This window comes from Coptis chinensis, chromosome 2, assembly GCF_015680905.1.
Source record: "Coptis chinensis isolate HL-2020 chromosome 2, ASM1568090v1, whole genome shotgun sequence".
Classification (NCBI taxonomy): domain Eukaryota; kingdom Viridiplantae; phylum Streptophyta; class Magnoliopsida; order Ranunculales; family Ranunculaceae; genus Coptis; species Coptis chinensis.
Window position 1 is genome coordinate 39002014 of NC_141457.1, and position 26742 is coordinate 39028755.

The 26742-nt window shown below is 37.3% G+C and overlaps 3 protein-coding genes and 1 long non-coding RNA gene across 4 annotated transcripts; all 4 read right to left on the bottom strand.

The window, feature by feature from the left end:
* Positions 1-702: 702 nt before the first annotated feature.
* On the bottom strand, positions 703-7632 carry LOC147515985 (large ribosomal subunit protein bL21m-like). The gene is made up of 5 exons (XM_086588711.1): positions 7123-7632; positions 6953-7033; positions 5376-5477; positions 1085-1159; positions 703-1003 (listed from the first exon to the last, which is right to left on the bottom strand). The coding sequence occupies exons 1-5, from the start codon at positions 7528-7530 to the stop codon at positions 896-898; spliced, it is 774 nt and encodes a 257-aa protein (XP_086444837.1). The 5' UTR covers positions 7531-7632; the 3' UTR covers positions 703-895.
* On the bottom strand, positions 2409-3779 carry LOC147515986 (uncharacterized). Its single transcript, XR_015210852.1, has 3 exons — positions 3640-3779; positions 2711-3555; positions 2409-2614 (listed from the first exon to the last, which is right to left on the bottom strand). It is a non-coding gene; the product is annotated as an uncharacterized LOC147515986 (long non-coding RNA).
* Positions 7633-13355: 5723 nt separating the features above from the next.
* LOC147515987 (uncharacterized) lies at positions 13356-15556 on the bottom strand. Its single transcript, XM_086593124.1, has 2 exons — positions 14476-15556; positions 13356-14320 (listed from the first exon to the last, which is right to left on the bottom strand). Exons 1-2 carry the CDS (start codon positions 15554-15556, stop codon positions 13356-13358), a joined length of 2046 nt encoding a protein of 681 aa, XP_086449250.1.
* A 6537-nt stretch (positions 15557-22093) lies between these two features.
* On the bottom strand, positions 22094-23457 carry LOC147515988 (uncharacterized). Its single transcript, XM_086593125.1, has 2 exons — positions 23008-23457; positions 22094-22678 (listed from the first exon to the last, which is right to left on the bottom strand). Exons 1-2 carry the CDS (start codon positions 23455-23457, stop codon positions 22094-22096), a joined length of 1035 nt encoding a protein of 344 aa, XP_086449251.1.
* Between the last annotated feature and the right edge of the window lie 3285 nt (positions 23458-26742).

Below are 26742 nucleotides of genomic sequence, written 5' to 3' on the forward strand. Positions count from 1 at the left end.
TATACGTTCCTAATGTAATTATTGTTGTTAAAGGGTTATGTCGAGTTAACGACATAGCAAAGGCTGTTTAATCTCAAAACCAGAAACATCTAGTCACTAAGCCAAGAACCTATACCTACTCTTTCTGCTACACATTGGACAGGTAAAAGAGGTGGTTCAAAAGATATAAAAAGCCAGGGACGCATTCTGAAATAAATCGTGCATCCATCTTCCACCTAACTAAATCATCGATAAGCAATTAAGCATCACTGGAATTAGATTATATAGTAAGATTATATTGTCGCTAAATAAATGTTTGTGTTTGCAAACGGAATTCCATTTATGTTCCTAGCAGGGTAAGTTTACTCTTTTCTAGCAAATATTTGACTTCATAATTGAGAATAGTACGTTGTGCAGTGCTCATAGAGATGCCACCCTCATAAGTTCAAATCGTTTGACAATAAAATGTTTTGCAAGTATAATGTATTATACGTTATTATATCATCACGCAACGCAGATGTCATCTACACACTGGAAACTAAAAACACACTGGAGTGGTCAAACACTTTCCCCTATCATTCTAAACGAGTCAAATTGTCTTCCAAAGGTATACAGAAGGACATAGGGGTTACATTCTCTCAGAAAACCATTATATGCAATAACACGAAACAGAAGAGAGCCCAACATTTTCAACTTGTCAGAAATTCTACTAGGAAACAAGAATTATCAAAAATTTCTTTATTACTCTCTCGGACTGTTATGAGTTTGAGAACGTAAACATAAATTAAGTGCCTCAAACACCCTTCTTAACACACATACTTCACTAACTATATGGTCTAGTTCTTGATTCTTGCTTTTTCGCCCAAAGAAAGATAGAAGATTAAAATGGCACATATCATGCATAAACGGGCGTCTTCTAAGCTGTAACTGCTACCCTTCCTGGCTTCTCAACTTTGTCAGGCTTTTCTACTTTTTCTGGCTTCTCTATTCCTTCAATATCTGTAATTCTGAGCCTAGTGAGTTCCTGACAACAACGCATCACATGATAAAATTAGACCAGCTGAATATCACTTAATATATTAATAACGAATGTAGGCTGACTTACCTGACGATGCCCTTTTGTTCGACGGTAGTTCTTCCTCCTTTTCTTCTTAAAGATTATCACCTTGGCATCTAAAGCCTGAAAGAAAAAACAATTCAAGAACCAAAGAAACGGGAGGGATGGAAGTAATTTCCTGTAGCTTGCGATGAAAACAGAAATTACTTTAGGATTTATAGAAGGGAAAGAAAATACTGAGTTATGCATTGCTTTGTTGCCACTGGAAAATTACTATTGTTACATAGCAAACATGTTTTTCAAAATTACAACATGCTAAACAAAATGTTTATACATCGTGTAATGTGATCAAGTCAATCACATCACCACCTACCAAAGCAAAAACCATGCCATTACATTATCACTTTCACCATCCAAAAGAGAAGTCCTCAAATCTGAGAAGTAACCTTTTACATAATTTTATGCCGAAACTCAAATGCAAATGACATGCTTAATACCAACATTGAAACTAGCTACGACAAAGACCAAAAAACAATTACCGCTTTAAACATGGCCATCATATTGACTATCCAAAACCAACATTAACAATCGCTTTTCCAAGAATAACAATCAGCAATCACACGGAAATCTAAAGTCCAGCAAGGTTGGACAATTTACACTGGAGTAGGTTTGCTCTGAACGATGAGAATGTACTGTCGGGATCATAACATCACAAACATAAACCAACCTCTTTTGCTTTTTGTGATCAAACAGATAGGCTACTACATCAACCCATCTTGGGTAACCATGGTTACGTGGGACAAGCCCAAACACAAAAAAATGAAAGAGAAAGTAAGGGAAAACCACCTAAACACCAAAACGAATGTTTCCAAAATACAAGTGCCCAATATAGCCCAATCAATGTCACCCTCCAACTGAACAAGCACCACCGACACTACCACCCAACACTCCTCATCAGCCCATACCTAGTCCAGACAAATAAGACTGATATGGTCGTCCACGTCGCTTTCATCCTTGCAGTATGACAGTCCAACCACCCCACTAAATATAATTAGACACTGGTGCAAAACCATCTAGAAATTTTCAGCAATGGCTTGTGTCAAAACCTTAATGGACATTATATTATTGGAATGACAAGTAATCGATGCAGCAATGCTATTTCTTGATATTGAGATCTTCTAGATTTGCCTAGAAAGACATGAGTAAGTCCCTTTTTGTTACAACTGCTAGCTTCTACATCACCTAGGTTTAATCTTAGTATTAGACGAAGCAAATGTAAGAGCTGCACTCTCTTTTTTCCTGGCTGGTAAAACAATTATTTATCCTTGATGATGGTATGACAGGTTCACACGCAACCCAACAAGCAGGTCAATTAAAACAAGCCAATTATAAGATTAACAAATCTCAAGTCCCCAAAAGTAGGATCATGACAAAGCCATGAGCAAAGTACGGAATTACAATTACACAAAATACGCTGAAAATTGCAGAACTTATTCAAAAATCTGCTGGTTTCTCTCTAGCCAGATTGCCCATATGATTGCATGTGCAATCACTTCAATGATCAACTGACCGTCCAACCTACAGAGAAAAGCATCACTTGAGGCATCTCCTTACACACGACCCTTAACACATGAATAGTATCCAAGTACAGTGAAGAGAAGAAAGATGGCGCACCTCAGATCTTTTCCAATATCAGACTCAACAAGAAGATGTAGGAAGTTCACCTCAGCTTGTGCACAAATGACACAATGATTTGCCATAATCATTCCTCTCATGTGTAGACTATCTGTGTGGCTGGTATGTGTTCTTCCCCAAAAGAATCCATAAGCGAAGGAACCCACTAGCTCCGAATTGTTTTATATGGAAAAATCAAGCTACCAACTGATGCTCCATTGCTCCCTAAGTCTCCTTGTTTGTAACTGCTCATACACATCTTTGGAAGTAAACACTTGGTTCTTGCCATTCCAAATCCTCTCATTTATGTTTCCATTCACCCCACATCGAGCAATCAGAACTAGAAAATCGGAAACAGATAGTAGCTGTCTTCTTGAATCAATGAGCACATTCGCTACAATTACCCCATCTTGGATCGGTCTATTTTCTATCAAGGATGAGCCCTGATACTCACCAACCAGTATATGCATCCCTTGTTTAAGCTTAAGGTTAGTACCTTCGCCACCATCACCCTTAAGGTCTAAGCTGATGTATGTAGTGTTATTCCTCCAATTGATATAAGAATTATCCTTGAGTTTTATCACTGCTCCCAGGATATTACTTCGCGTAAAATGGCAACACCGTTTGTAAAGAAGCAATGTGTAACCCTTAGGTTCCAGTGACTTTTTCTTGCCAAAGAATCAAGGCAGCTTTAACTTCTGCTTTTACAAAGTCCCTCTCCCTCCATGAAGACAATCAGTCCCAGTGCTGGGAAACTCATGAGTGGTCAAGACCATTTAGAGTTGGCGTTTCAGAAAAATTTTGTTTGCAGAGTAAAAGCTCACAGTATGCTCCTTAATTGCTCCCTGTTTTTTTAATCAATATTCAAATTTGAGATGAAGTTTGCATGATACTCATGATCCAACGAAAGTACCATGTGCACCACTCACCACCTTTAGCCCACTTAGTTCTGGACCTCTGAAATATGCTTCCTCCATATCAAGTACATCATTCAATTTCTTAGTGTATTTGCCATCGTGCTAAGCTCCTGCAAAAACAGATTAGATTGTTCTTCCTTTTGCTCTAATTTTGTTAAAACCACCTGCATTTCACTATTCTCGGCATCAAATTACCCAAAATTAGTTGTATTCTGTTCTCTAATCTGGTGTTTGAGATACTGAAGCTTTTTGCACAGCAGCAAAACCTGCTCTACCACTAATCTCTGCCTGGCACCACCATGATTCCATCAACCCAATAAATTCTTACTTTTCATACCACACTAACTCACAATGGAAAGGACGATGACCACTCCCGACATGGCTAATTTGCAAAAGTACCACGCAATGATCAGAAAAGGTTAAACCCTAAAGCTGTTTCTACATGATCACAAAAATACTTCAACCAAGCCCGGGTAACTAGGAAGCGGTCAATTCTGCTCATACTTGAATAAACATGGTGATTTAAATAGGTGAATCCCCCCCTCCTCTTTCCAAATTAAAGCCCATTATGCCAAGCCACAAACGCATTGAATCTCCTCTGATCTATACTGTTGCAGGTTTCCCTTCTTTTTTCGTTTTTTTATTTTTACTTTTTAATTAGTAATATATATATATATATATATATATATATATATATATATATATATATATATATATATATATTAGAGGAGAGATAGAGAGAGAGTGGTTTCCCTTCTTCTACAATACATATTGGTTTTCTAGTAATCAGATTTGGTTGTACATTTCATCTAGAGTTTCAAAAACATTGGGTTGTTATCATATGTGCCAAAGGTCATGATTTGGAGTCATAGTGAGAAATGGGTAAAATTTTATTTTTCTTTTTCATTTTTACTTTCTTTTGTATATAATTTTGAAAAGTACGATTTACTAATATAATCCTTTGAATACCTACCCAAAAAAAATGAGTAAATGACTAGTAGTGATGAGATCGAACATAGACAACTCTTTCATGTAAAGAGATCGGAGTGGTGTGTCATGGAAATGTTTATTCCAGAAGCCACAGACAAGTATAAGCCATTAAATTTCCCCACTGCCTTTTTCAAGTGTGCATTAAGTAGGAAGTTGCATGTTGTTTACTTTCCTTACGATAAATTTACTTAGGATGTAATTAAGCAGTACAGCTCCTATTTCTAGCGCATAATATAGCCCAGTGGGCACTACAAGTTCGTTCCTTCGTACTGAAAAATACACATCGCACCGCGTAAATATGAGGATACATGGCGAACTTATAGTGTACAATTACACAAGGACCGTCAAACCCTAGGAGTAAAAAAGTTCTCCTAGTCGGACGGGGGCTGTTTTTCTAGAAATATAGATAAAATACACCAAAATTAACAGTCTGAATCTGAAATAATAGGAAATAAATAAATAATATGTTCGACTGACCACTGTCTTAGTCATACTGTTGTTTTCTGTTAAAGTTTTGAATTGATACCCGGGACTGAAACATCCAACAATGGTCATTGGGGCAAGCACGCAATGTCCCCTGTCCACCTTCAACAGGGAAATTGTAGTCTATTTCCAGGCAATCCCAATTGAAGAGGATACACAACATTGTCCACAGAAATACCTAATGGTTCCGAGAACAGGTAACCCAATCTCTAAAACTTTATAGGCTCCAGGAGTGAAGTAGCAATACATAGGCGGAAAAAAAAAAGTTGTCTTACATGTTCCTCAACAACTGCATGTACAGCTGCATCTGGTAAAATGGGCCTGCCAATGATGGTCTGACTCTTTGATCCAACCATGAGTACCTTGTCTAAAATTAACTGCAAAGAAACAATGTCAAGAAATTATTAGTTCAATTACTATTTGGTTGTTTCGAATACATTGAAACTGTGATAAGTGTCACGATATGAGACCATTAAAACCAACAAACTACTACACACTACCTACAACCTGGACAATCAGCTTCACCTTGTGAAAGATATAGAGATCTAGTTATCAGCATTCTTTCACTAATACAGTGATCAGCTGAATTATTTAGTGTAAAAGGTACATTCTAGAAAATAAGTATCCACGATCAGCATAGTCAGCACATAGGACAAAAAACAGCAACCAGAGCATCCAGAGTTTGGTGTTAACTGATAAATTCGCCTATATACAAGCAAATAAGTTGAAACTTACATGTTTGAAACAGCGCAGAGCTTAAGTCTTATGCTAACAATTACTTGCATCCTATTCCTTGCGATGAAACACCAAGACATCTATCCTTGTATATAATCGAAAGAACACCTGCAGACTGGTCTTATGACCAACTAGGTGGGACGACTAATTACCAATCAGTATCAAGTTTCAAAAGTTTTAAAACAGTGATGACACTGGGCTGGCACTTATGCAGGAAGACAAATGAATGTTTCTCCAATATTGACCGAGAAGTGGAGACATGTAGAAAAAGATGCGTAGCATGCACCTCTCAGTCTTTAAAAAGTGGAAAGTGGCTTGGAAAATACAATACGACAACTGGTCAGCTTAAGGATGGTAAACTTATCTTGAAGGAAAGTTAAGCATAGAAAGAATGTGATTATCATTGTGACAAAATATCTCTATCAACGAAACAAAAGCAACCAATTATATCATATTTAATTGGAGGAGACCAATGGAAAGAGGAAGAACCAAGGTATAGAGCTTCTGTTGCACAACCATCGCTAAAGAGAAATGTACACCTTTCAATACAGGTGATTATTAGATTTACTTAAATTAAACGCCAAATAAGTGTTGATTCTATCTTAGTATCACGTGGACTACGACCATGGAGAAATCATGCAGAATGGAGCTCCATTTGGTGTGTGTAATAGCAAAAATCTTGTGAGCTCTTGTATAGTGGATATTCTTCCTCTAGAAACGCAGTTCGTCCTCTAGAAGCAGAGTATAGATATAGAGCATTTAGGACCCAGTCATTGAGCTTTAGTTGAAAGCTTGCAGGGCAGAAAGGGAGTTTCCTATCTAAAACTGATCAGATAATCTAGATCACGAGCACTCTCTAGTAATCTCTTGAGGGCATGTATCTAGCTTATGTTATTATTGCATTTTCATGTATTTCCCAATTTCTTGTCGTAGGATGTAATTGTAAAGTTGTAGGAGATGACACCCTACTCTTTCGTTAGACATATACATTGAAAAACTACCCAAATATTTAACACATTACTGCAGATATAATCTACTCTTGCATATAGTAATATTCATCAATGATTAGCAATAAGTATGTAGATAAATTCAAACCCAAAATGCAAGTATGATATACCTTATCATTCACTTCACAGAACTTCAACTTCTCCGTATAAATCGTATCCCCATTACTAACTTTAAACTGATGAGACCCAATCTACAAACAAAAAATACAAACAACACATTGCAATTAACAACAATAACAATTAAAAAAGGCCCAACCTTTTTATAAACGCTAATAATAACCTGAATAACAGCGAAAAAGGGCTCGCGATATTTGAAGGGACGTTCAGTAGGATCAAGTGGACCAATAACTTTATACCCAATTGCAGCCGCTTCTTCTTTCATCTCCTCTAATGAATACGTTCTATTAATATCAGCCTTTGTTATTAACCCATCCTCCTCTTCTTCTTCTTCTTCATCATCATCATCTGTTTCACCTTCTTCTTCGTCTTCAGAGTCGTGAGAAGTGAAATGACGAATATGGGGAAGAAGAAGAAGATTTGAAGGTGTTGGGTTTTGGAGTTGAGTGGAAAAGAAGGAGTGGAGAAGAGGAGGAGGAGGAGGACTTTTGAGGTTATGTAAATGAGATTTTGAAGAAGAGAGAAGAAGGCGAGAAAGTGTTTTGAAGCATCGTATTGTTCTACTAGCCATTGTTTTTAGGCAAAGACTCAAATTCTTGGTTGGGTTTTGAGAGCGCAAGAAAGAATCAATTTTATTTATTTATTTATTTTTATTTTTATTTATTTTTTCAAGTGTGCGAAGAGAGGACAGGATTTTAGTTAGGGCTTTTACAAGGGAAAGGGCAAAAAGACCGTGGGCTTTGATTCGCGCTCGTCCCACTTATAGCCCAAGCAAGTATCACAACTCCTTAGAATATACAGAGAATGGGCTTGAAGCCCAATGTTCCAATTTAATTACATAAAAAAGACACAGCTTTTTCTAATTATATCAAAAGCCCATCCGGTCCATTCGTTGGCAATATTACACAATTGTCCCTTAAACAGAAATCAAAACTAGACAAATATGCAACATTCATGTTGCAGTCAACAACATATACAAATTTCGAAATCCTAGTTCCCCAAATTAAATCCAAATTTTGAAACCCTATTTCCCCAAATTAAACCCAAATTTCGAAACCCTAGTTCCCCAAATTAAACCCAAATTTCAAAACCTAGTTTCCCAAATTAAACCCAAATTTTGAAATGAAGAACCCTAATGAAGAAAAAAGAAAAGATTCAAACGATAATATGCAAACAAACACAAGATCTACTACAAAAAAAAAATAATAACAAGAGGGTAAAAAGGTTAGATACCAAATTTCATTGATAGTTTCACAATTTTGATATAATAGGATTTTCATTTTATGAAAAATTGGTTAAAGTGTATTGAATATATTCACTGCAATATGAGTGTTGCATCAAATATACTTGGATTTTCATTTGCACTGTCACTTACCACTGCAATATATATGGATGTTGCACTGTCAAATCCCAATGCAACATGGATGTTGTAGTATCAAATCCCACTTTAACATGAGTATTTTGGGTCGAATGCAACATGAGTGTTGTTTGAGGTTTAAATTGGTGATGTTTGTTTGAGTTTTGAGGCATGTTTTCCACTGAAACATTCATGTTGCAGTCATAATTGGTTGAAACAAGTTACTAATTTATTAGTTTTCTTTCAGGTTACGCAGCAAGGGAAGGACGCTAAATCTAAATTGAGCCTTCTGAAACAAACTAAAGATGCAACTACCTCAACGAGCAAAAACCCAAAAACGAAAGGCAAAGAAAAGATAGAGGAGAAAGGTAAAGAAAATTTGGTGAAAAGCGAGTTGTTGAGTTATAGGTCCAGTTTAAAGTCAATGATTGAGATTATGGATTTGATTAGAGCTGATATAACGGAAGTGCATAAGAAAAAAATGATGGATACACCGTTTGCAAATCTTTTTAGTGTCTTTATTGAAAATAGGGTGAATGTTGAGACCACAATAAAAGCAAATATTGATGTTTGGTCAGTTTTGAAGACATACTCGGGAGTAGATGATGGGTTTAGTGTTGGGGGTAAGATTGTTAGATTTACCCCGGAAGATGTTGCATTGATTTTTGGGTTACCTTTGGTAGGGGAAACTGTGGTGTTGTATCCAAAAAATGTAGGAAAGAGTAACTATTTGGGGAGTTTATGAAGACCTACTTTGGAGGAGATGACGAAATCAAATTATTAGGAGTAAAGAGTGAGATTACAAGTGATGTGAAGAAGATTGGGATGGAAGATGATTTTGTGAGGTTGATGTCCTTATACTTGACTACGACAATCTTCTTTCCGAACCCAACAAGAATCAATTGGTCTTTTGTTCCTCATATTGAAGATTTGAATAGGATGAGAAGAATCTCGTGGCCAAAAGTAATCCATGCGGAGTTGATGGACCAGATAAGACGTAAAAGCGACAAGCTCTCGACGGTTTCTGGTTGTGTTGTTGCACTTTTGGTAGGTTTCGTTTTATTTTGCAAATGAATTTTGTTTCTAATACAATCCCTTTTGCTAATACTTTTGTTTCAAATTGCAGTATTGGTTGTGTGAGCATACAAAGATAATCACACCAATAAATGAATTTGAATATGCTGAGCCTAGAGTCTGTAGGTGGAGCTTAGATGAACTCAGAGAAGCCATGGAGAAGTGTCCTCTAAAAGAGATGGATCCAGAAAATATAAGTGTCAAGGTTATCCACTGCAACACTGCAACATGGTCAAATACCACTGCAATATAGATGTTGCACTGTAAACTCATACTACAACATGGATGTTGAAGTGTCAAATACCACTACAACATGGATCTTCGCGACTATAAACTCATAGCAACATAGATGTTGTACTGCAGTCTATGTTGCAGTGTCAAATGCCACTGCAACATGGATGTTGCACTGTAAACTCACACTGCAACATGGTGTTGCACTGTAAACTCACACTGCAACATCCATATTGCAGTATTACATTGACATCAAATAAATGAGATTGCATGTTAGTTTTGAATCTTAATTGTGTTTTTTGTGCATCATTTTCAGGTATTAGTCGAATTGGGTACTAAATCAAGCAAAGAGGAAAAGTTGTTAGATATCAACTTCAAAGTTGAAAGAGAAGTTATTTCATGCGAATTGAAAATGAAAATCTGAAAAGGTTAATTGATGAATTGAGAGATAATCAGAAGAAAGACAAGGAAGAGATCGCAAATCTCAAGAAGGAGGTCCAAATTTTGGATGAGGAGAATAAGAGGTTGAAGGAGGAGAAGCAATTAGAGATTGTGCGTCACGATGATAGTGCTGTGCAAACTGAAGAAGAAAATCAGATTGGCAAGAGAGGGCCGGAAACTAAAAAGAATGAAGAAATAGGTTCATTGGTCAAAAGGGTAAAGAAGATAACAATATTGGAAACAAGAAAGGAGAAAAAACCCGAGGACGGTGATAACAAGAGCCCCAAAAAGAGGAGAAAGGCCGAGAAGAAAGAAGTAGATGCCATACCTATAATTGTGGATGAGTGGCCTACTCCAATAGTGGACCCAATGTCATTAAAAATGCCTGGTGTCACTACAAGCATGGCATGCCCTTATTTGGAGAAAAATGAGAAAAAGATAGTTGAGCAATTTTTCAAGAATGCAAAACTAGAGTAAGTAACAAAGCTTAAAAATTATTGCTTTTGTTGATGTGTTATCCTAATGCGTGCGACACTTAATAAACTGTTTTTCTTTCCTTTTTGTTTATTTCGCAGTACTATAGCGTGGGAAGATGAGTGGAAAGAGTTAACACTCAGTGCATCGATGGTTATGGACCTCATGTTGGGAAGATTCGTAGATAGTCAGGTAATGATAACAATTATAGCTTGAATTTGATTAAGCTCAGTAGCAAACATATAGATGAGTTTTGTTTTGCACTGGATATCCCAATGCAACATGAATGTTGCTCTGTTACCTCGCATGGCAACATGGATGTTGCATTGTTACAATGACATAAAAAAAATGAGATTAATATGATAATTAGATGTTAATAATTCTTAGTTTTTCACTGCAGATCATTAATTGGTATGGTCGATATTTGCAAAGAAATGTCAAGGGAGCTGAAAAAGAGACATTTTTCTTCGATTCTTGTATTTGGGTAAAGTTTGAACTTGTACCGTCCTTTATTCTCCGCAAATATTATTTTACAAGGAATACGTCTAACTTTATACTTTCATTTGTATTCAAGACCTATGTAAGGGACAATCTCACTGCAAGTGTGGGAACACACTTGACTTCTGAGATAGAATCTTTGGGCGATGACGTCACCTTATACTTTTTCCCCATGATTCATGGAAAGTACAAGAATGACAAAGTGGGAAATCATTGGACTCTACTCGTTTATAACACAATCTCAGACAAATGGACTCACTACGATTCAATGGTTCCAAGAAATAGCAAAGAAGGCATTTGCTTCAAAGATGCAGAACAATTGGTGAGTTGAACTTAAATTTTGAAATGTAAAGTTGAATTGTGTTATCTAGTATCTAAATGATTGATTTCACTTATATTGCAAAAATCCGTGTCTCATGAAAGTGATCAATGACAAAAGGTATTATGGAATGCTTAAACTTAATAAACCCTAAGGCAACGATAAGGTCATCGGTTGCACACAACAAAATCTAGAGTCGTAAGTGACTTATGAATTACTCACTCACTTTTGTTGTTAAATTTTGATGTAGAGTCGTAAGAGAAAGGCTACTTGTGCCCTTTGTATCACGGTATACCAAACCTTAGTTTGGTGGCATGGAATCTGCATATTAAAATGTGATTTTCTTTTAGCGATCCTTCGATGGTTTCTCTGAAAATGTGTGGGGTGGTTGATGCTTGCTAGAATTTATTGTTATAATCTTCTTGGCTTACTTTTGTTGTTAAATTTTGATGTAGAGTCATAAGAGAAAGGCTACTTGTGCCCTGGAGTAGTATGAATGTTACACTAACTGTTCTTAATTTTTTATGTGGCAGGGCTGATTGCGCACTCTACGTGTGTCTCTTCATGGAAACTTTGGTAGTCAAGGAACAAATGCCACATGCAGTAGGAAAGGAAGCTATGCATCGCAACTGGGCATCCAAAGCATACAAAATTTTGTCTGACAAACCATATTGTTGGGTGCCGAAACCTTAATGCAACATGAATGTTGCATTGTTAACTCATAATTATTTTGGTCTTGTTGTTAGCTAGCTAGCATCGTAGTTATTCGGCTGGCTCAGGAATCTTCAAGGCTTGCAAGGTACAACAAGAAGTCCACCATCACTTCTCGGGAGATTCAGACTACTGTTCGTCCTGTTCATCTTGGTGAATTGGCTAAGCATGCTGTTTCTGAAGGCACCAAGGCGGTTACCAAATTTACTAGTTCTTGAAGATGTTTGTTTAGGGTTTGTTTCAATGTTTCAATGTTTCTATCTTTAGTATTTAGTATTAGAATGTTTCAATGTTAGTGGTGTCGATGTAATATATAGTTGATTTGGAACCTATGAATCAGAGTTAGATCTTTTGTGAATGAAATTAGGGTTTTTGGTATTCTCTATTTTGGTTGATTTCTTCGTTCATTTTACCTAGTTCAGATCTGAGATAGTTTGATTACAATGCCAATCTAGTGTTATTGGCGTAAATTTCTGTAACCAGTTATAAATGATGATGGTTGTGGATCTTGAATTGGAATGATGGCAGTTAAGAAAATGTTAGCATAATTGTAAAGTTTGGTTACTTTTTTATGCCTAAATTTGTATCAGTAGACATTGAATACCTCATCAGCTAGTTGCTTCCTAAATTCCAAGTTTCTACTAAATGGGTTTAGCTTTGTCTACATTATGAGTACATGATTCCAAAGACAAAAACACCAAGTTTAAAAGGAAGCATCAAACTATGTAGTTGTAGTACATAGCATGGCACCTGTAAAATGGAGAAGTCTCCTTTAAAAGAGATGGGTTCAGTAAGTCTCACGCATTACGATTGCATGCAATATGAATGTTTCACTCTCAATTACAACTGCAACATGAATGTTGCACTCTCAATCTGACTACAACAGATTGCAACATGAATGTTGCACTATCAATTACAATCGCAACATGAATGTTGCACTCTCAATTACGATCGCAACATGATCGCAACATAAATGTTGTAACAGCAATCAGTACGCTGCAACATGAATGTTGCACTCTCAATTACGACTGCAACAAACTGCAACATGAATGTTGCACTGTCAATTACGCCTGCAACATGAATAATTTTATAGACTATAAATTTCATTATAACAAATGAAAAATAAAACAAACCGACTAGCGAATAATCTCAAATGAGTATCAACATTCCATAAAAGTATACAATGAATATAAATTTCTCATTAATAAATGTCAAAAGACCAAACTTAAAAATCTTAATTAAGACAACTAAAAACATATGGTTTGCCGAGAACATCAAAACTGATCATAGACTAACGAATCACACCGGTGCTTTCAATTCTTTTCTTCTTGGGTCTACCAGGACCAATCTTAGGACTACATGGATAAAACCGCAGGAGAATCGGGCATGCGTCTTGGCATAGAACCATTCGCGGCTTGATAGAATGTGAGTAGCATTGCCTGAACGCGATCACCGTATATCCTTCATCAATGTAGCCATAAAAGGAATCACCCTTACTACCAATACAGGCGATAGCATGTATGCAAGGGAAATTATCGATACGCCAATAGTTACAAGTACATGTTCTATTCATCAAATCAATTGAATGAATAACGTCGCTATGAACTAGAAACTGATTTTCATTGGATCTAACCACCCTCAAAGTCCTTGCAGCTTCAACCTTGCTAGCTAGTACTATCTCCATTTTTGGACATAAAACAAAATTCCATTTCATAGACTCCTCCAATCTGTTCCAACTCATTTCCATCATCTTTTCCATGATTCCAAAAAGCATAGGAGTAATAGGCAGGAAGCGCTCCTTGGTGATCCATGCATTGAAACATTCAGCTAGTGTCGAGCACATCTCACCGTATCTAGCACCGCGGAAGTATGCATTTGCCCAATTTTCCAATCTAATATCTTCCAAAAACCTTTGCACAGGAAGACCGCCATATTTCTTCAACTTTTCAGCACAAGTAAAAAACTCATGATGAGAAGCTGCATAAGCACAATCAGAAAATAGCTTCACAACATATTTCCTCAACTTGTTATCTTTCCGTATAGCAGAACCAACATTGTTCTTCAAGTGCCAAAGACAATACGAGTGAAATGACCCCGGAAACACAATTGGAATATTTTTAACTAGTCCAACATGCCGATCACTCAAAAATGTCAAAATTCTATCACTTGAAATAACAAGTTTCAATTGTTCTAGGAACCAAAACCAATTTACATTAGTTTCACTAACCACTATAGCAATGGCCAACGGAAAAATCCCTTCAAAATAGAAAATAAAAATAAAAATGGTTAGTCTCATATGCATTAACAAACATTATTGCTAGCTAGTAAGCTTTTCAATAACAATATAATACTATTTCATGTTTATATAGATAACAAATAATCAATGCATTCTAAATGATATACTACGTTACCTTGATTTCCATTTTTGGCGGTTGCAGCTAACAAACATCCCTTATGCTTATTCTTCAAAAAAGTACCATCTAAGTACACTATAGGACGACAATGGTTAAAACCATAACTGGAAGCCTCAAAGCATATGAACATTCTTTCAAACTTTTTCGTAGAGTTAATATCCAGAATAACGCGACTTCCAGGATTACTTTCTACGATTGCATTCTTCAACCATTTCAACTGGTGAAAACACAATCCATCTATACCATGAATCTCCTCCAAAGCCATCTTTTTAGCGGTAATGCGATAGTAATATGTAATGTCAAGCCCGTAGTCAGTCTTCAACGTAGTCATCAAATCTTTTGGCTTTATCAAAGGCATACCGCGCACAATCTCTAAAATAAGATTTTCCACTAGCTTGCTCGACATCAAACAACTATTAATATCTTTGCAGACGAATCTACAAGAGTGCTCAGAATGCATAGTTTTTATCACAAAAGATTCAAACTCAGAAACTGCATGTACACGCCACAAACAACCAGTACTCTCCTTCTTAGCACAATAAACCGTAACTCTCCCCGGATCATTCTTTGAAAATTGATATTTGTACCCAGTCTCAATAGAATACTGCAATACTTTAAGACGGAAATCATTAGCATCAACAAATGTTTGACCAACATGTTTGAGATTAAAAGCCCATAATCTACTCCTCAATTCTTTAATAGGCACTATTTCACTACCAGTCCCACTACCAGAAGCACAAGAACTACCATAAGAATTAGAAGAATTATCACCAGATGTACTACTTTCACCTACTCCATAAGAACACAACATACTATCAAGTTTCAAAGAGACATCAATGTTAACTGTAGATAAGCCCTTTGCAAAGCTGTAGCACGCTAAAGATTGAAGCTCTGCATCATTTTCTATAACAAATGCCTTCCTATCGCGAGTGAAATAAATATCAAAGCATGATTGATTTAACTCGGGCCAATTCGTCGAAATCTCATTTTTGACATCGATAATTGAAGAAGACGGACCAATACGACTCGCGAGAGTCAAATTTTTGTAGGATATAACTCCAAGAACAGTAAAATCCATCCTACAACACAAAATTGAAATGAAACTAAAAATTACAACAATTCCATTATCTCAAAAGAGTGAAGGTTATATTATTCAATGAAAAAAAAATGATTAAATACAGAGATGACGATAAGTTAAATTATCAGTAGTCAATTTCCATATTTTGCTTGCCCTAGATAACATAATAATAGAAGTGTAGGTGTAAATAAATGTACCTTAGTGGTAACAGTTCTAGAAAGTCCAGCAAAAGGAGAACAAAGAAGAAAAGAGAAAAGACGATCTCAATTTCAGTTTAAAATCACGATATGAGAAATCACCATTGCCAATTGAGGAAGAAAGAAATTAAGTAACAACTTTCATATAAAAGGGTATGTAAGGTATTTTGAAAAAAAACAAAAAGGTGCGGTTGGTTTTTCGCAAAACTCACCAAAACGAAACCTTTATTTCGCACTTTTACAAACCGGGTGGGCTTTAGACATAATTCAAAAAGTCAATGGGTTTTAGGCTAATAAAGACCAAAATCAGGGTTTTGAACCTAGTTATATTGGTTTTTATTCTTGCCTTAAATTCAGTATTAAATTATTGTTATTGCTATTCATTAGATAAATAAAGTTAATTAGTTCTCCATAATCTAGTTTCATTTTCATTTATTTATTAGCTTAAATCCTTAGATTTACTTATTTGTCATTATTAGTTTAATTCAATTATTGCATGAGTAGTTTGAATTGAGTTTAAACAAGTAAAGTTCAAATCTTTATATCATGTCTTGTTTGAATTCCATTTGGGAATGATAGCGTGATGATTCTCGGCTAAACCTCCATTTGAGGGGATTGAGAAGCCTTGATGAAAGCTTGATTCCGATTATCGTAGAGTCGTCGTAATTTCCTTTCCACTCTAGAAATGATTAGTTCACCATGAGAATGGGTGTAATCGTTCACATGCTAGTTATGAATTGGTAGAAATGCCATGTGTAATTAGGGATTAGGAGTAACCAGATTGTTCTGCGAAGTAGTTCAATTCGGATTACGACGATTCGTCGTTAGTAGGATTAAGTCGAGTTAAGGTGGAATGAATCTCCCTCTAACTCCTTATCATAGAATCGATGTAGCATTCCCATAGTTGTTTAAATAGTCGACTAGTTGCATCTTGTGGGTAGTTGCATCGTAGTCTAGTTATCATTCGTAAATCTCTCATTAGACTTAGAGTAGAGTAATTAGACTAGAAAACACAGCATGCGGAAGGACTAGGAGTGGAACGAACTTCCTACTCCACTATATCTGTTCAATAGATCGAGAGTAGAACAATCTTTGATAATATAGGCACATAAGTAAGTTTTAGTTTACTTAAGTTTTGAGTTTATCGTTCATTTCATAGGTAAACTTTATCTTTTTATGGTTATCAAATGGCGCCGCTGCCATCTTAGTTTCACTATCGCATTGTTTTCATAGTATAAGTACTCTTCTTAAAGTCCCATTAAACCCACCCACCCTTGTTTGATTCATACTGTGGTTGTCCGTTTCAGCATTGAAAACTACCGAGAAAAATTACACTGAGCGCGACCTGCGCCCAAATGCCTGGAACCTTGAGCGCGACCCTCGCCCAAACTGAGCGCGACCCTCCCTTAAACACTGTAACTCGAAGTTTAAGTAGAAGCACCAGCGCCTTCAAAGTGTCTTGTGACCAGCCGAAATTTGAATTTGCGGATTTCCACGGGTTTGATTCGAACCCGATTTTTCAAGTTTTTCGGTGTTCTAACTTATTATATACACTGAACACGCGTAAACAAGACGCTATTTATAAGCGAAGCAAGGACGCAATCAGGTATTCCTTTCTTCCACACCTCGCATCTCCTGTTAGAGGTTTATACTAGTATATCAGAATTGTTTGGAGTGTTGATGTGTTTAGCTAAGTTTGGTCTTAGCCTTGTATGAGATTAAGGTGGGTGAACAAAAAACACCAAACATAATTACACAACAACGTCCAACAAACAATTCTATCTAGTATACCACCCACTACACCTCTAGCTATTATTTCACACACACCACCGATATAATGCGAAGAAGGAGACTCTCTCTCTCGGACTTCTACAAAGCCTTGGCGATAGCCCCAAATCTTGCATCGTTCTAAACGGACTAATGGGGATTTCGAATCCCCAAATATTTTAATTTGTTACCCGTTTTTCATGGTTTAGACCATGAAAAACCTTATCGGCTACACGCGTAGGATTGAACAAGTCATAACAACATTCCACCATCCTACGGTTGGTGCGGAACAAATTAAACCGAGGGTATTCCCTTTCACCTTAGCCCGATAAAAGGCGTCTTGGTTAAGCTGCCCAAACTCCTAATTCTATGGACTCGTGGGCTAAACTTGTTTAGCTGTTTATGGAACATTTTACCCCCCCTAAAGATGGATGAGATGCTTTCCAAGATTCATTTTTTTCGACAAAGTCCTCATGAATCATTTTCGAGGAGGCTTGGAATCGTTTCACCGATCTCCTTATAGAGTGTCCACATCATAACTTAGCTTAAAGACACGTTAGTTCGTGCCTTTTTCAAAAGACTTCTACACAACCATAAAGAAGTCCTTGACATAATGAATGGGGGTAGTTTCTTAAGTAAAGGAGCCTCGGAGGCTTATAAATTTATAGAGGATCAAACTAAGCGAAATAACAACGGGGGTAGTGACGATATCCATCGCTCTGCTAGTTCTTCTAATACAGTTAAGGCCGCCGGTATGTTTGAAATTAAACACGATCCCGAGCTTAAAACTCTAATCGAATCACTCACTAAAAAGGTAGAGGCCATTTTACGTTCAACAAAAGCCTATCCCGTCATGAATGTAAATTCAAATCCATGTAGTTTCTGTTGGAGCCCTGAGCATCCCGACTTCCACTGTCCTATAGCCTATGAACAGGCTTGTTCCATTAATAGTGAACCTAACACCCCTTGGAGACAAAATCCCAACTTCGGTTGGAAAAATAACCAACACGTCACACCTCCAGGGTACAATAATCAATATGTTAGGCCAACGCACAGTTTTATCCAAGCTCCACCACGACAAGGATAGGGTCAGGGTAATTATAATAATTATAACAACCAAGTGCAACCTCGACAAGGTCAAGCACAAGGTCAAGGTAGTTATAATAATTATAACGCTAATAGAGGTATCGTTCCGGTAAATAATAACTATCAAAATCCACCCATAAATAATTCACGCGAGATAGTTCCAGTCACACCACTCGTGACTACTACACCCACACAACCGGATCATCTTGACACCTTCATACAAGTGAGCCAAATTTTTTTCCAAACCATGGCTCAATCTAATCAACAGCTTCTACAATCCGTTAATAATTTAAGTCAACAGTTGGCCCAAGATAAAGCCCAACCCAAAGGTGTGTTTCTAGGTCACGCAATACCTAATCCTAAAACAACAAACACAGCCTTTGAGGTAACCGATAATACTAGTAATGAATATGAAAATGTAGGTGAGCTAAATGCCATCACCACTCTCCGTTCTGGCAGAGTGGTTGATAACAAAGTAACTATGCCTATAGTTACCCCACCCGATAGCCCTACACACGATATTTTACTAGATACCGAAATAGAAACCTGAAGAGCCTACCTTTGTAGAGGTACCGGCCACAACCACAACCTAAGAAACAGAAAGCCAAGGTTAAACATCCAGGTGATACCATTGCTAAATATAGACAGAAACCACCGTTTCCACAAAAATTAGCCATGTTAACTAGGGATACAAATTATGAGGAGATTAGGAACGTTTTCAAGAATCTAACTATAAACCTTCCCTTCCTCGAAGCTATTAAAAAGCTACCACACCATGCTAAGTTTCTTAAAGAGTTGTGTAGTACTAGGCGTAAGACCAATATACCAAAAGACGCCTTTTTAACAGAACAATTCCCAACTCTATCTGAACATAATGGAATTGTTAAGTACAAGGACCCTGGTCGTCCTACTGTACAATGCACCTTAGGAGATTCCTATACGACGACCACGTTATTAGACCTGGGGGCTAGTGTTAACTTACTCCCATTTTATTTGTATAGACAAATAGGTCTAGACGAGATGCAACCCACTAAAATGACGTTGCAATTAGCTGATCGGTCTATTAAGTATCCTAAGGGTGTGGTCGAAAATGTGCTGGTAAAAGTTCAGGATTTCTACTATCCGGCTGATTTTGTCATCCTCAATACAGAAGTCACTAACGACTCTGTCCCGATCATCTTAGGGCTTCCTTTCCTGGCAACTGCCAATGCGCTCATTAATTGCCGCGATGGTTCAATGTCTATGTCTTTTGGCCATCTTGCTGTTGAAGTAAATGTTTTTAAAACAAAGACACATTTACCCGATTCGTCTATGGATGGAGAGGTTAGCATGATCGAGAGCTTCGCTCGAGATTATTTCAACAACACGTTCCCTGATAATCATATGCCCAAATTTATTTCCTTTGGAAGTTCAGACTCCAACATTTTCATCTCTACACTAGTCGATACACATATTATGGATGAGGACGAGATAGATAACTTTCTCAAAGATATAGAGGACTACCATAGTAATGTGGATATGACCAATCTAGATGAGGAATTCGAGGAGTTTCTTAGAGCAGGTGATGATTCACCCTATCAAGAACTACTTTGCACAACATCCACCTCGACTCCCCTCCTTCCACCCTTTCAAAGGAATCTCGAGTTTGCACTCGATCCTTTTGTTTCTCCTGTGCTTCATAATTTTTTAAATCCACCTAGTAAACAAATACTTCAGAAGAACAAAGCATTTGACACCCTCATTTTCAGACTTGAGACAGTCCCTAACTACACCATGAATGAGTTTTGTGCTAAACCCACATCCTCATTGTTTACATGCTTTCCTTCTACAACTTATCTATATCCACCATATTTTCCACAACCATTCACTTTTCCACACTTATTCACTAGGTCACCCTCTCGTTCAAAAATGAAAAAGACCCACATCCTCATTGTTTACATGCTTTCCTTCTATAACTTATCTATATCTACCATATCTTCCACAACCATTCACTTTTCCACACTTATTCACTAGGACACCCTCTCGTTCAAAAATGAAAAAGAAGGTGCATGCTAGGTTACGTTATAGGGTTATCCGACTTCGCTTTCAGTTCACTATGTTGCGTCATAGGAAATCTTGGTACTTGATTGTGTTTGGATATGTTTTCTGTGATATTTATTTATAGAATGATCCCCAACTATTTCGGTTGTTGATATATGATAAACTGCATGTTCATACATATGTTTAGATAAAGTATCGAGTATCTGACTATAAATGACTCATTTTTTTTTTGTGTTTGGTGCATTTCCTTTAATTTCCTTTATCTCGCAAAAGAGGCGCATTTGTGCACATATTAGACTCCAATGCCTGGAATGCATAAGAACACAATAACAGTACTAACTTTTACTTATTAATCACATAATTGGTCAAAAGTGATATTGTTAAAGGAGTTAAAACTATAGTTTTGGGCTCTTATCAAACCACCCCCAAATAGCAGTTTGCTTGTCCTCAAGCAAATATGAGAAATTAGAATAAGTAACCAAAAATGGAGTTCTAACTAATCTTGTTTCGCCGAGTGCGATTGCATTGACCATATGCAACAAGGTCTTAAACCACTAGGAATTCCCTAGTGGACCAGTTATAGCCTCGTGAGAGTTTTCCAGTAAAGATACTCACAAACTTCATCTATACTACAATGACTAAGAAATAAAACTAGTGTTTCCTTATTTATGTTTCAATTATCTATACATCTCACTAGCAATGAATACGGAATAATCAAGTCGAAACCTAAACTAATATATGCATAATAATCAATATTTTACGAAGAAACATATATACAATGAGTAATACTATGAAATGCACTAACAGGTCCGTTTATGAAACTTTGGAATAGCGTCCTTAAGTAGGTTCTTGCATAAATGTCAAGACAAAACAGTCATATTTTTCCGCTCAAGTTTCGCTACTCTAGTGTGCAGTGGGCACACTTTACCTTACAATCTCAATGACACACAAGGAACGCCTTTCTTCACATATTCGACTCCAATGCCTGAAATGCATAAGAACATGATAACAATACTAACTCTTACTTATTAATCACATAATTGGTCAAAAACGATATTGTTTTTTGTTTTTTTGAAGTTAAGCTAGGGTTTGGCAGGCCCTCACCTGTTGTATTACTTAAGAAATTCTTACATAAACTCTCCCTTGTGCATCCTCTTTAACAATGTTGTTGAGGGTCTCATCAAGGGGTGGTATAAAGGGAGCAAAATTTACATAAAAGGCCTGACTAATAGAAGCTAAAAAGTCGGCTGCCCGGTTAGTTTCTCTGACTGCATGTCGAAAGGAAATGAACTAAAAAAGAGGGCACATAAGTTGGATAGCCATGACTATGTCCAGGCAGTACCAAAGAGGCTTTTCCTTCTTATTAATCACATTAACTGCTCTTAATGAGTCTGAGTCAACTTCTACTTTCAACAGCCCCTCATTTAGACATCTTTTTAACCCGACTTCAATTGCCAAAAGTTCTTGGAAAAGCACCGATAACATTCCTCCACTTCACGGTAATGCTTGCAACAACCCGACCAAATCTGTCTCTGATCGTTCCACCATGCCCTGTACCACGACTGCTCAAGCTACCATCAACATTAAGTTTAACTCGATTCTCTAAGGGAGGGTCCCAAGAACATCTGTTAAGACCTTTCGGTTGGAACTGCATGTTTAGCCCAAGTCTGTCATTCACTTCTCTTGACACAGGCGCGTCTTTTAGAGTAGGCTTCAGAATAACAAGATAATTTTTGAGGTCCCTTACCAATTTGTTAAAGAGGACTGAAGCTGTCTTGGAAGAACCTTGAAACCTCCAGCCATTTCTCTCTTTCCATATCGCATCTACTGTAGCACATATGTAGACTTTATAGACTTCCCCAATTTCATGTCCTTTACAAAGCCTGAAAATAGAGGACCATTCTCGATTAGCAGATCTAGAATCCATCACGATGCCAAGAAGTTGTTTGATTTTGGAGATGATCTGCTGGGAGTAAGCACACTCGAAGAACAGATGCTTAGAGTGTTCTCTACTATTATTCTGAGAGACAGACTGCTTGAATAAGTTAACACTTTCTTATGCACCAGATGATCTTGGGTAGGTATGCTGTTGGAAAACAGTTGCCAGCATGTGAAGGAATGCCTAGGCAATACCCACTTCCCCCACACAAAACTAGACCATCGCACTTCATCCCTTTCTGGACTAAGAGTAGTATAGGCACTACAAGAGGTGAAGGTTCCACTCTGGTGGGGAGTCCACACAATTTTATCCTGAGGCAGATGCCTTTGGACACAGGTGGAGAATATTTCTTTCTTCAAAGCTGAATTTGGCATCTGTAGCACTAGGTTGTTCTATTGCCCATTATCTAACAAGCAGCTAACCTTGGCATTTAGAGGGAGTTGCCATGCTGACATAGCTTCAGCATTAAATAAGAGAGGTGAAGTGCCACACCAAATATCGTGCCAAAGAAGGGTGTTGTCCCCATCTGCAATTGTATACTTGATAAGCTTCATAGCATCCTTTCTTGCATTTAAAATGTTCCGCCAAGTCCAAGAGCAATCCTTCAGGGTATTCATAGTCCAGAAGAATTGTTGTTTTATGTGTTGCCGCCAAGTCCAATCTACCCATACAGAGTCTTCCTTGACAGTCACCTTGTAGATCAAGCCACAATAGGCTCCTCGATTCCATCTATGCAGCCTTGAGAACCCAAGACCTCCTTCCTTTTTTGGTTTACTCATAGTACACCAACTCGTATGGTGAAAAGCTTTCTGTGAACCATTAGTAGACCATAAGAACCGAGCAAAGATTCTCTCCACTTGTTCCAGAACCATTTTAGGCAGGATAAACATTCTCGCCCAGAAAACGTGGAAAGATAAGAGTACTGACTTGATCAACATAGCTTTACCGGCATGAGAGAGTTGTCGGGCTTTCCAGTTAGTAACCTTTTGAGTAACTCTTTCAATAAGAGGTTGACATTCTCTTATACCCAACCTCCCTGAGATCAGAGGGAGTCCCAAGTACCTAACCGGGGGTTTTACCAACTCGACTCCTAATAGAGAAGCAAGAGACAAAGCATCTTGATGATTTAGAGCGCCGGTCAGAATGGTAGTCTTATGAGTATTAATACTAAGGCCTGTCGCCCTTCCAAATTCTGCTAGACCCTCTTTAACTGCCAAGATAGAGTTGCTATCTGATAAGAGCCCAAAACTGTAGTTTTAACCCCTTAACCATCATACTTTTAGACCAATTATGTGAGTAATAATTAAGAGTTAATACCGATTACGTGTTTTTATGCATTTCAGGCTTCAAAGTCCATTATGTGCAGAAATGTGCCACTTTAGCGAGATAAAGGAGCAAAGGTCGGTTGCTAAAGAGTTCTGTGATTAAAGGCCAAGATTCAAGAAGACAAAGCCTTTCTAAGGCCCGGTCAAAAGCTGAAAAGTCGGCGTAAAACAAAGACACAAAGTCGTGAGAACTTCGAAGGCGTATCTTTGGACTCAGACCTCGGAATTGGGCCTACCTTATGTCAAAACGACCGGCTCGGAAAGATATTTCCAATGGTCTAAGTCTTGACCCAATCAGAGGAGCAAAAGTGGACGAAAAGTCTGTTGAAGCCAACTACAGCTGAAGAGGCCTTTTTGGACTGAAAGAATTGGGTTTTGGGCCTGATTCTCTGGCCCAAAACATGGCTCCAAGCCCATGCACGATTTTTGGATATGAAAGTATAAAAACAAGAGCTTGACTCTTTGTTAATGGTAGATAGTTAGACCTAGATTAGTTAGCCTCCATTAATTAGTTTTTCATATCTTGTTTTAGATCTAGTTTCATGTTTAATTAATTACTTTAGAACAAAGTAGATTATTAATTTAGTATTTGAATCATTGTTTTATTATTCATTAGATTAATAAAATAGTGTTCTTGGTAATCTAGTTTCATTTTCCATTTACTTATTTAGTTCAATTCTTAGATTTAATTATTTGTCTTTATTAGATTGAATAGATTTTTGCATGAGTAGTTTCCATTTGAGTTTAAATAAGCAAAATTTCAATCTTTATATCATGTCTTGTTTGAATTCCATTGGGAATGATAGCGTGATGATTCTCGGCTAAACCTCCATTAGAGGGGGTTGAGAAGCCTTGATGAAAGCTTGATTCGTGTTAATGTTGAATAGTCGTAATTTCCTTTCCACTCTAGAAATGATTAGTTCACCATGAGAATGGGTGTAATCATTCACATGCTAGTTATAAATTGGTAGAAATGCCATGTGTAATTAGGGATTAGGAAAAACCAGATTGTTCTGCGAAGCAGTTCAATTCGGATTACGATGATTCGTCGTTAGTGGATTAAGTTGAGTTAAGGTGGAATCAATCCCCCTCTAACTCCTTATCATAGAATCAACGTAGTATTCCCATAGTTGTTTAAATAGTCGACTAGTTGCATCTTGTGGGTAGTTGCATCGTAGTCTAGTTATCATTTCGTAATTCTCTCATTAGACTTTAGTAAGATTACTTATACGTAGAGAACATTACCATGCGGAAGGACTAGGAGTGGAACGAATCATCTACTCCACTATATCTCATAGGATTGAGAGTAGAAATCTTTGATAAATCATAGGCACATAATAAAGTTTTAGTTTACTTACGTCTTGAGTTTCATCGTTCATTTCGTAGGTAAACTTCATCGTTCATTTCGTAGGTAAACTTTTATCTTTTTATCGTTTATCACTATCCCCCTTACAAAAGAGAAGGACATCGTCAGCGAAGGCCAAATGTGAGAGTCTCACTCTTCTGCATCTCGGATGAAATTGGATTCTCTTCTCATTGATGCTCCTTAGAAGGATACAACTGAGGATTTCCATGACCAAAACAAATAAATATGGAGACATAGGGTCTCCTCGTCTCAAGCCTCGGGCACCAGGAAAGAAACCTTCTACACAGCCATTGATCATCACTGAATAGGAGGGAGAGGATACACACATCTGGATCCAATTACATATAGCGTATGGAACTTGAAAGTATTCAAAGATGATTTTGTACGGTGTCCAAACTAACCATATCATAGGCTTTCCTTATATCAACTTTGATAGAACATCTCAGAGTACCATGTTTTCGCTCATATCCTCGCAAAAGCTCATGAGACAGTAAGATGTTGTCCTGTATAGACCTGCCAGGGATGAAAGCTGATTGGTTAGAGTAAGCCAGATCATTAATCACCAATTTCAATCTATTAGTGATAACTTTAGACATGCACTTGTATATGGTGTTGCATAAGGCAATAGGTCTAAAGTCTTCTACCTTAGTAGGGTTATTAACTTTAGGCACAAGGCAGAGAAAGGTTGCATTGACTCCTCTAGGGAGTTTACAACATCTAAAGGCATTTTTAATAGCAGAGACAAAATCTGGTCCAACAATAGCCCATCATTTCTTAAAGAAAATCGAAGTATATCCATCTGGGCCAGGAGCCTTATTGTCCTCCATATCAAAAAGAGCTAATTTGATTTCTTCATCCGTCACTTCAGAGTCCAAAGAAATGGTATCGCTGACAGTGGCTTTGACAGATAAATTTTGAAAGAAGGTAGGACAAGAGATCTCTGCCCCCTTTGTGCCAAGAATCCCTTTGTAGAACTCCACAATCATATTGGAAACCTCTTGCCCTTTGACTATGTTACCTTGTGCATCTTGAAGATTCTAAATACCACTTCTAGCTCTCTTTTCCTTTAACAGATTAAAGAAAAAGGCTGTGCATTTATCTCCTTCCATCATCCATTCACTATCCTCCTTTGTCTGAATTTCATAGGCTTCCGCTCTAGCAAGCCTTTGGTACTTGTTAAGAGCAGCTTTTTCATTTTGTCCCAGATATGGATTGAAAGGGTTGTCCTGCAACTGCTTCTGGATGTCATATAGCTCCTCTCTAGCTTTTATAACTCTGCCATGAAGATCAGAGAAATTCTTCCTGTCCCAAGGCTTTAATCTTTCCTTCAGAAGCTTTAGTTTCTGCATGAGAACATACATGGGATTGGTGAAAATTTCAGTCTTCCACACCTCTTCAAGAATAATATGAAACTCCGGTTGCTCCACCCACTAGTTTTTGAATCTAAACGGTGATATGTTTCTACT

Bases quoted from the DNA above. Each gene is read 5' to 3' on its own strand.
- LOC147515985 (XM_086588711.1), bottom strand. From the start codon at position 7,530: ATGGCTAGTAGAACAATACGATGCTTCAAAACACTTTCTCGCCTTCTT. The intron at 7,034-7,122 runs GTTATTATTAGC...TTTTGTTTGTAG, and splicing joins CCTTTTTCGCTGTTATTCAG to ATTGGGTCTCATCAGTTTAA. The intron at 1,160-5,375 runs GTAAGACAACTT...TTTTTCTTTCAG, and splicing joins ATGCAGTTGTTGAGGAACAT to GCTTTAGATGCCAAGGTGAT.
- LOC147515988 (XM_086593125.1), bottom strand. From the start codon at position 23,457: ATGGTTCTGGAACAAGTGGAGAGAATCTTTGCTCGGTTCTTATGGTCT. The intron at 22,679-23,007 runs GTTAGCTGCTTG...TTATTCAAGCAG, and splicing joins AACTCCCTCTAAATGCCAAG to TCTGTCTCTCAGAATAATAG.
- LOC147515987 (XM_086593124.1), bottom strand. From the start codon at position 15,556: ATGGATTTTACTGTTCTTGGAGTTATATCCTACAAAAATTTGACTCTC. The intron at 14,321-14,475 runs GTAACGTAGTAT...TCTATTTTGAAG, and splicing joins CGCCAAAAATGGAAATCAAG to GGATTTTTCCGTTGGCCATT.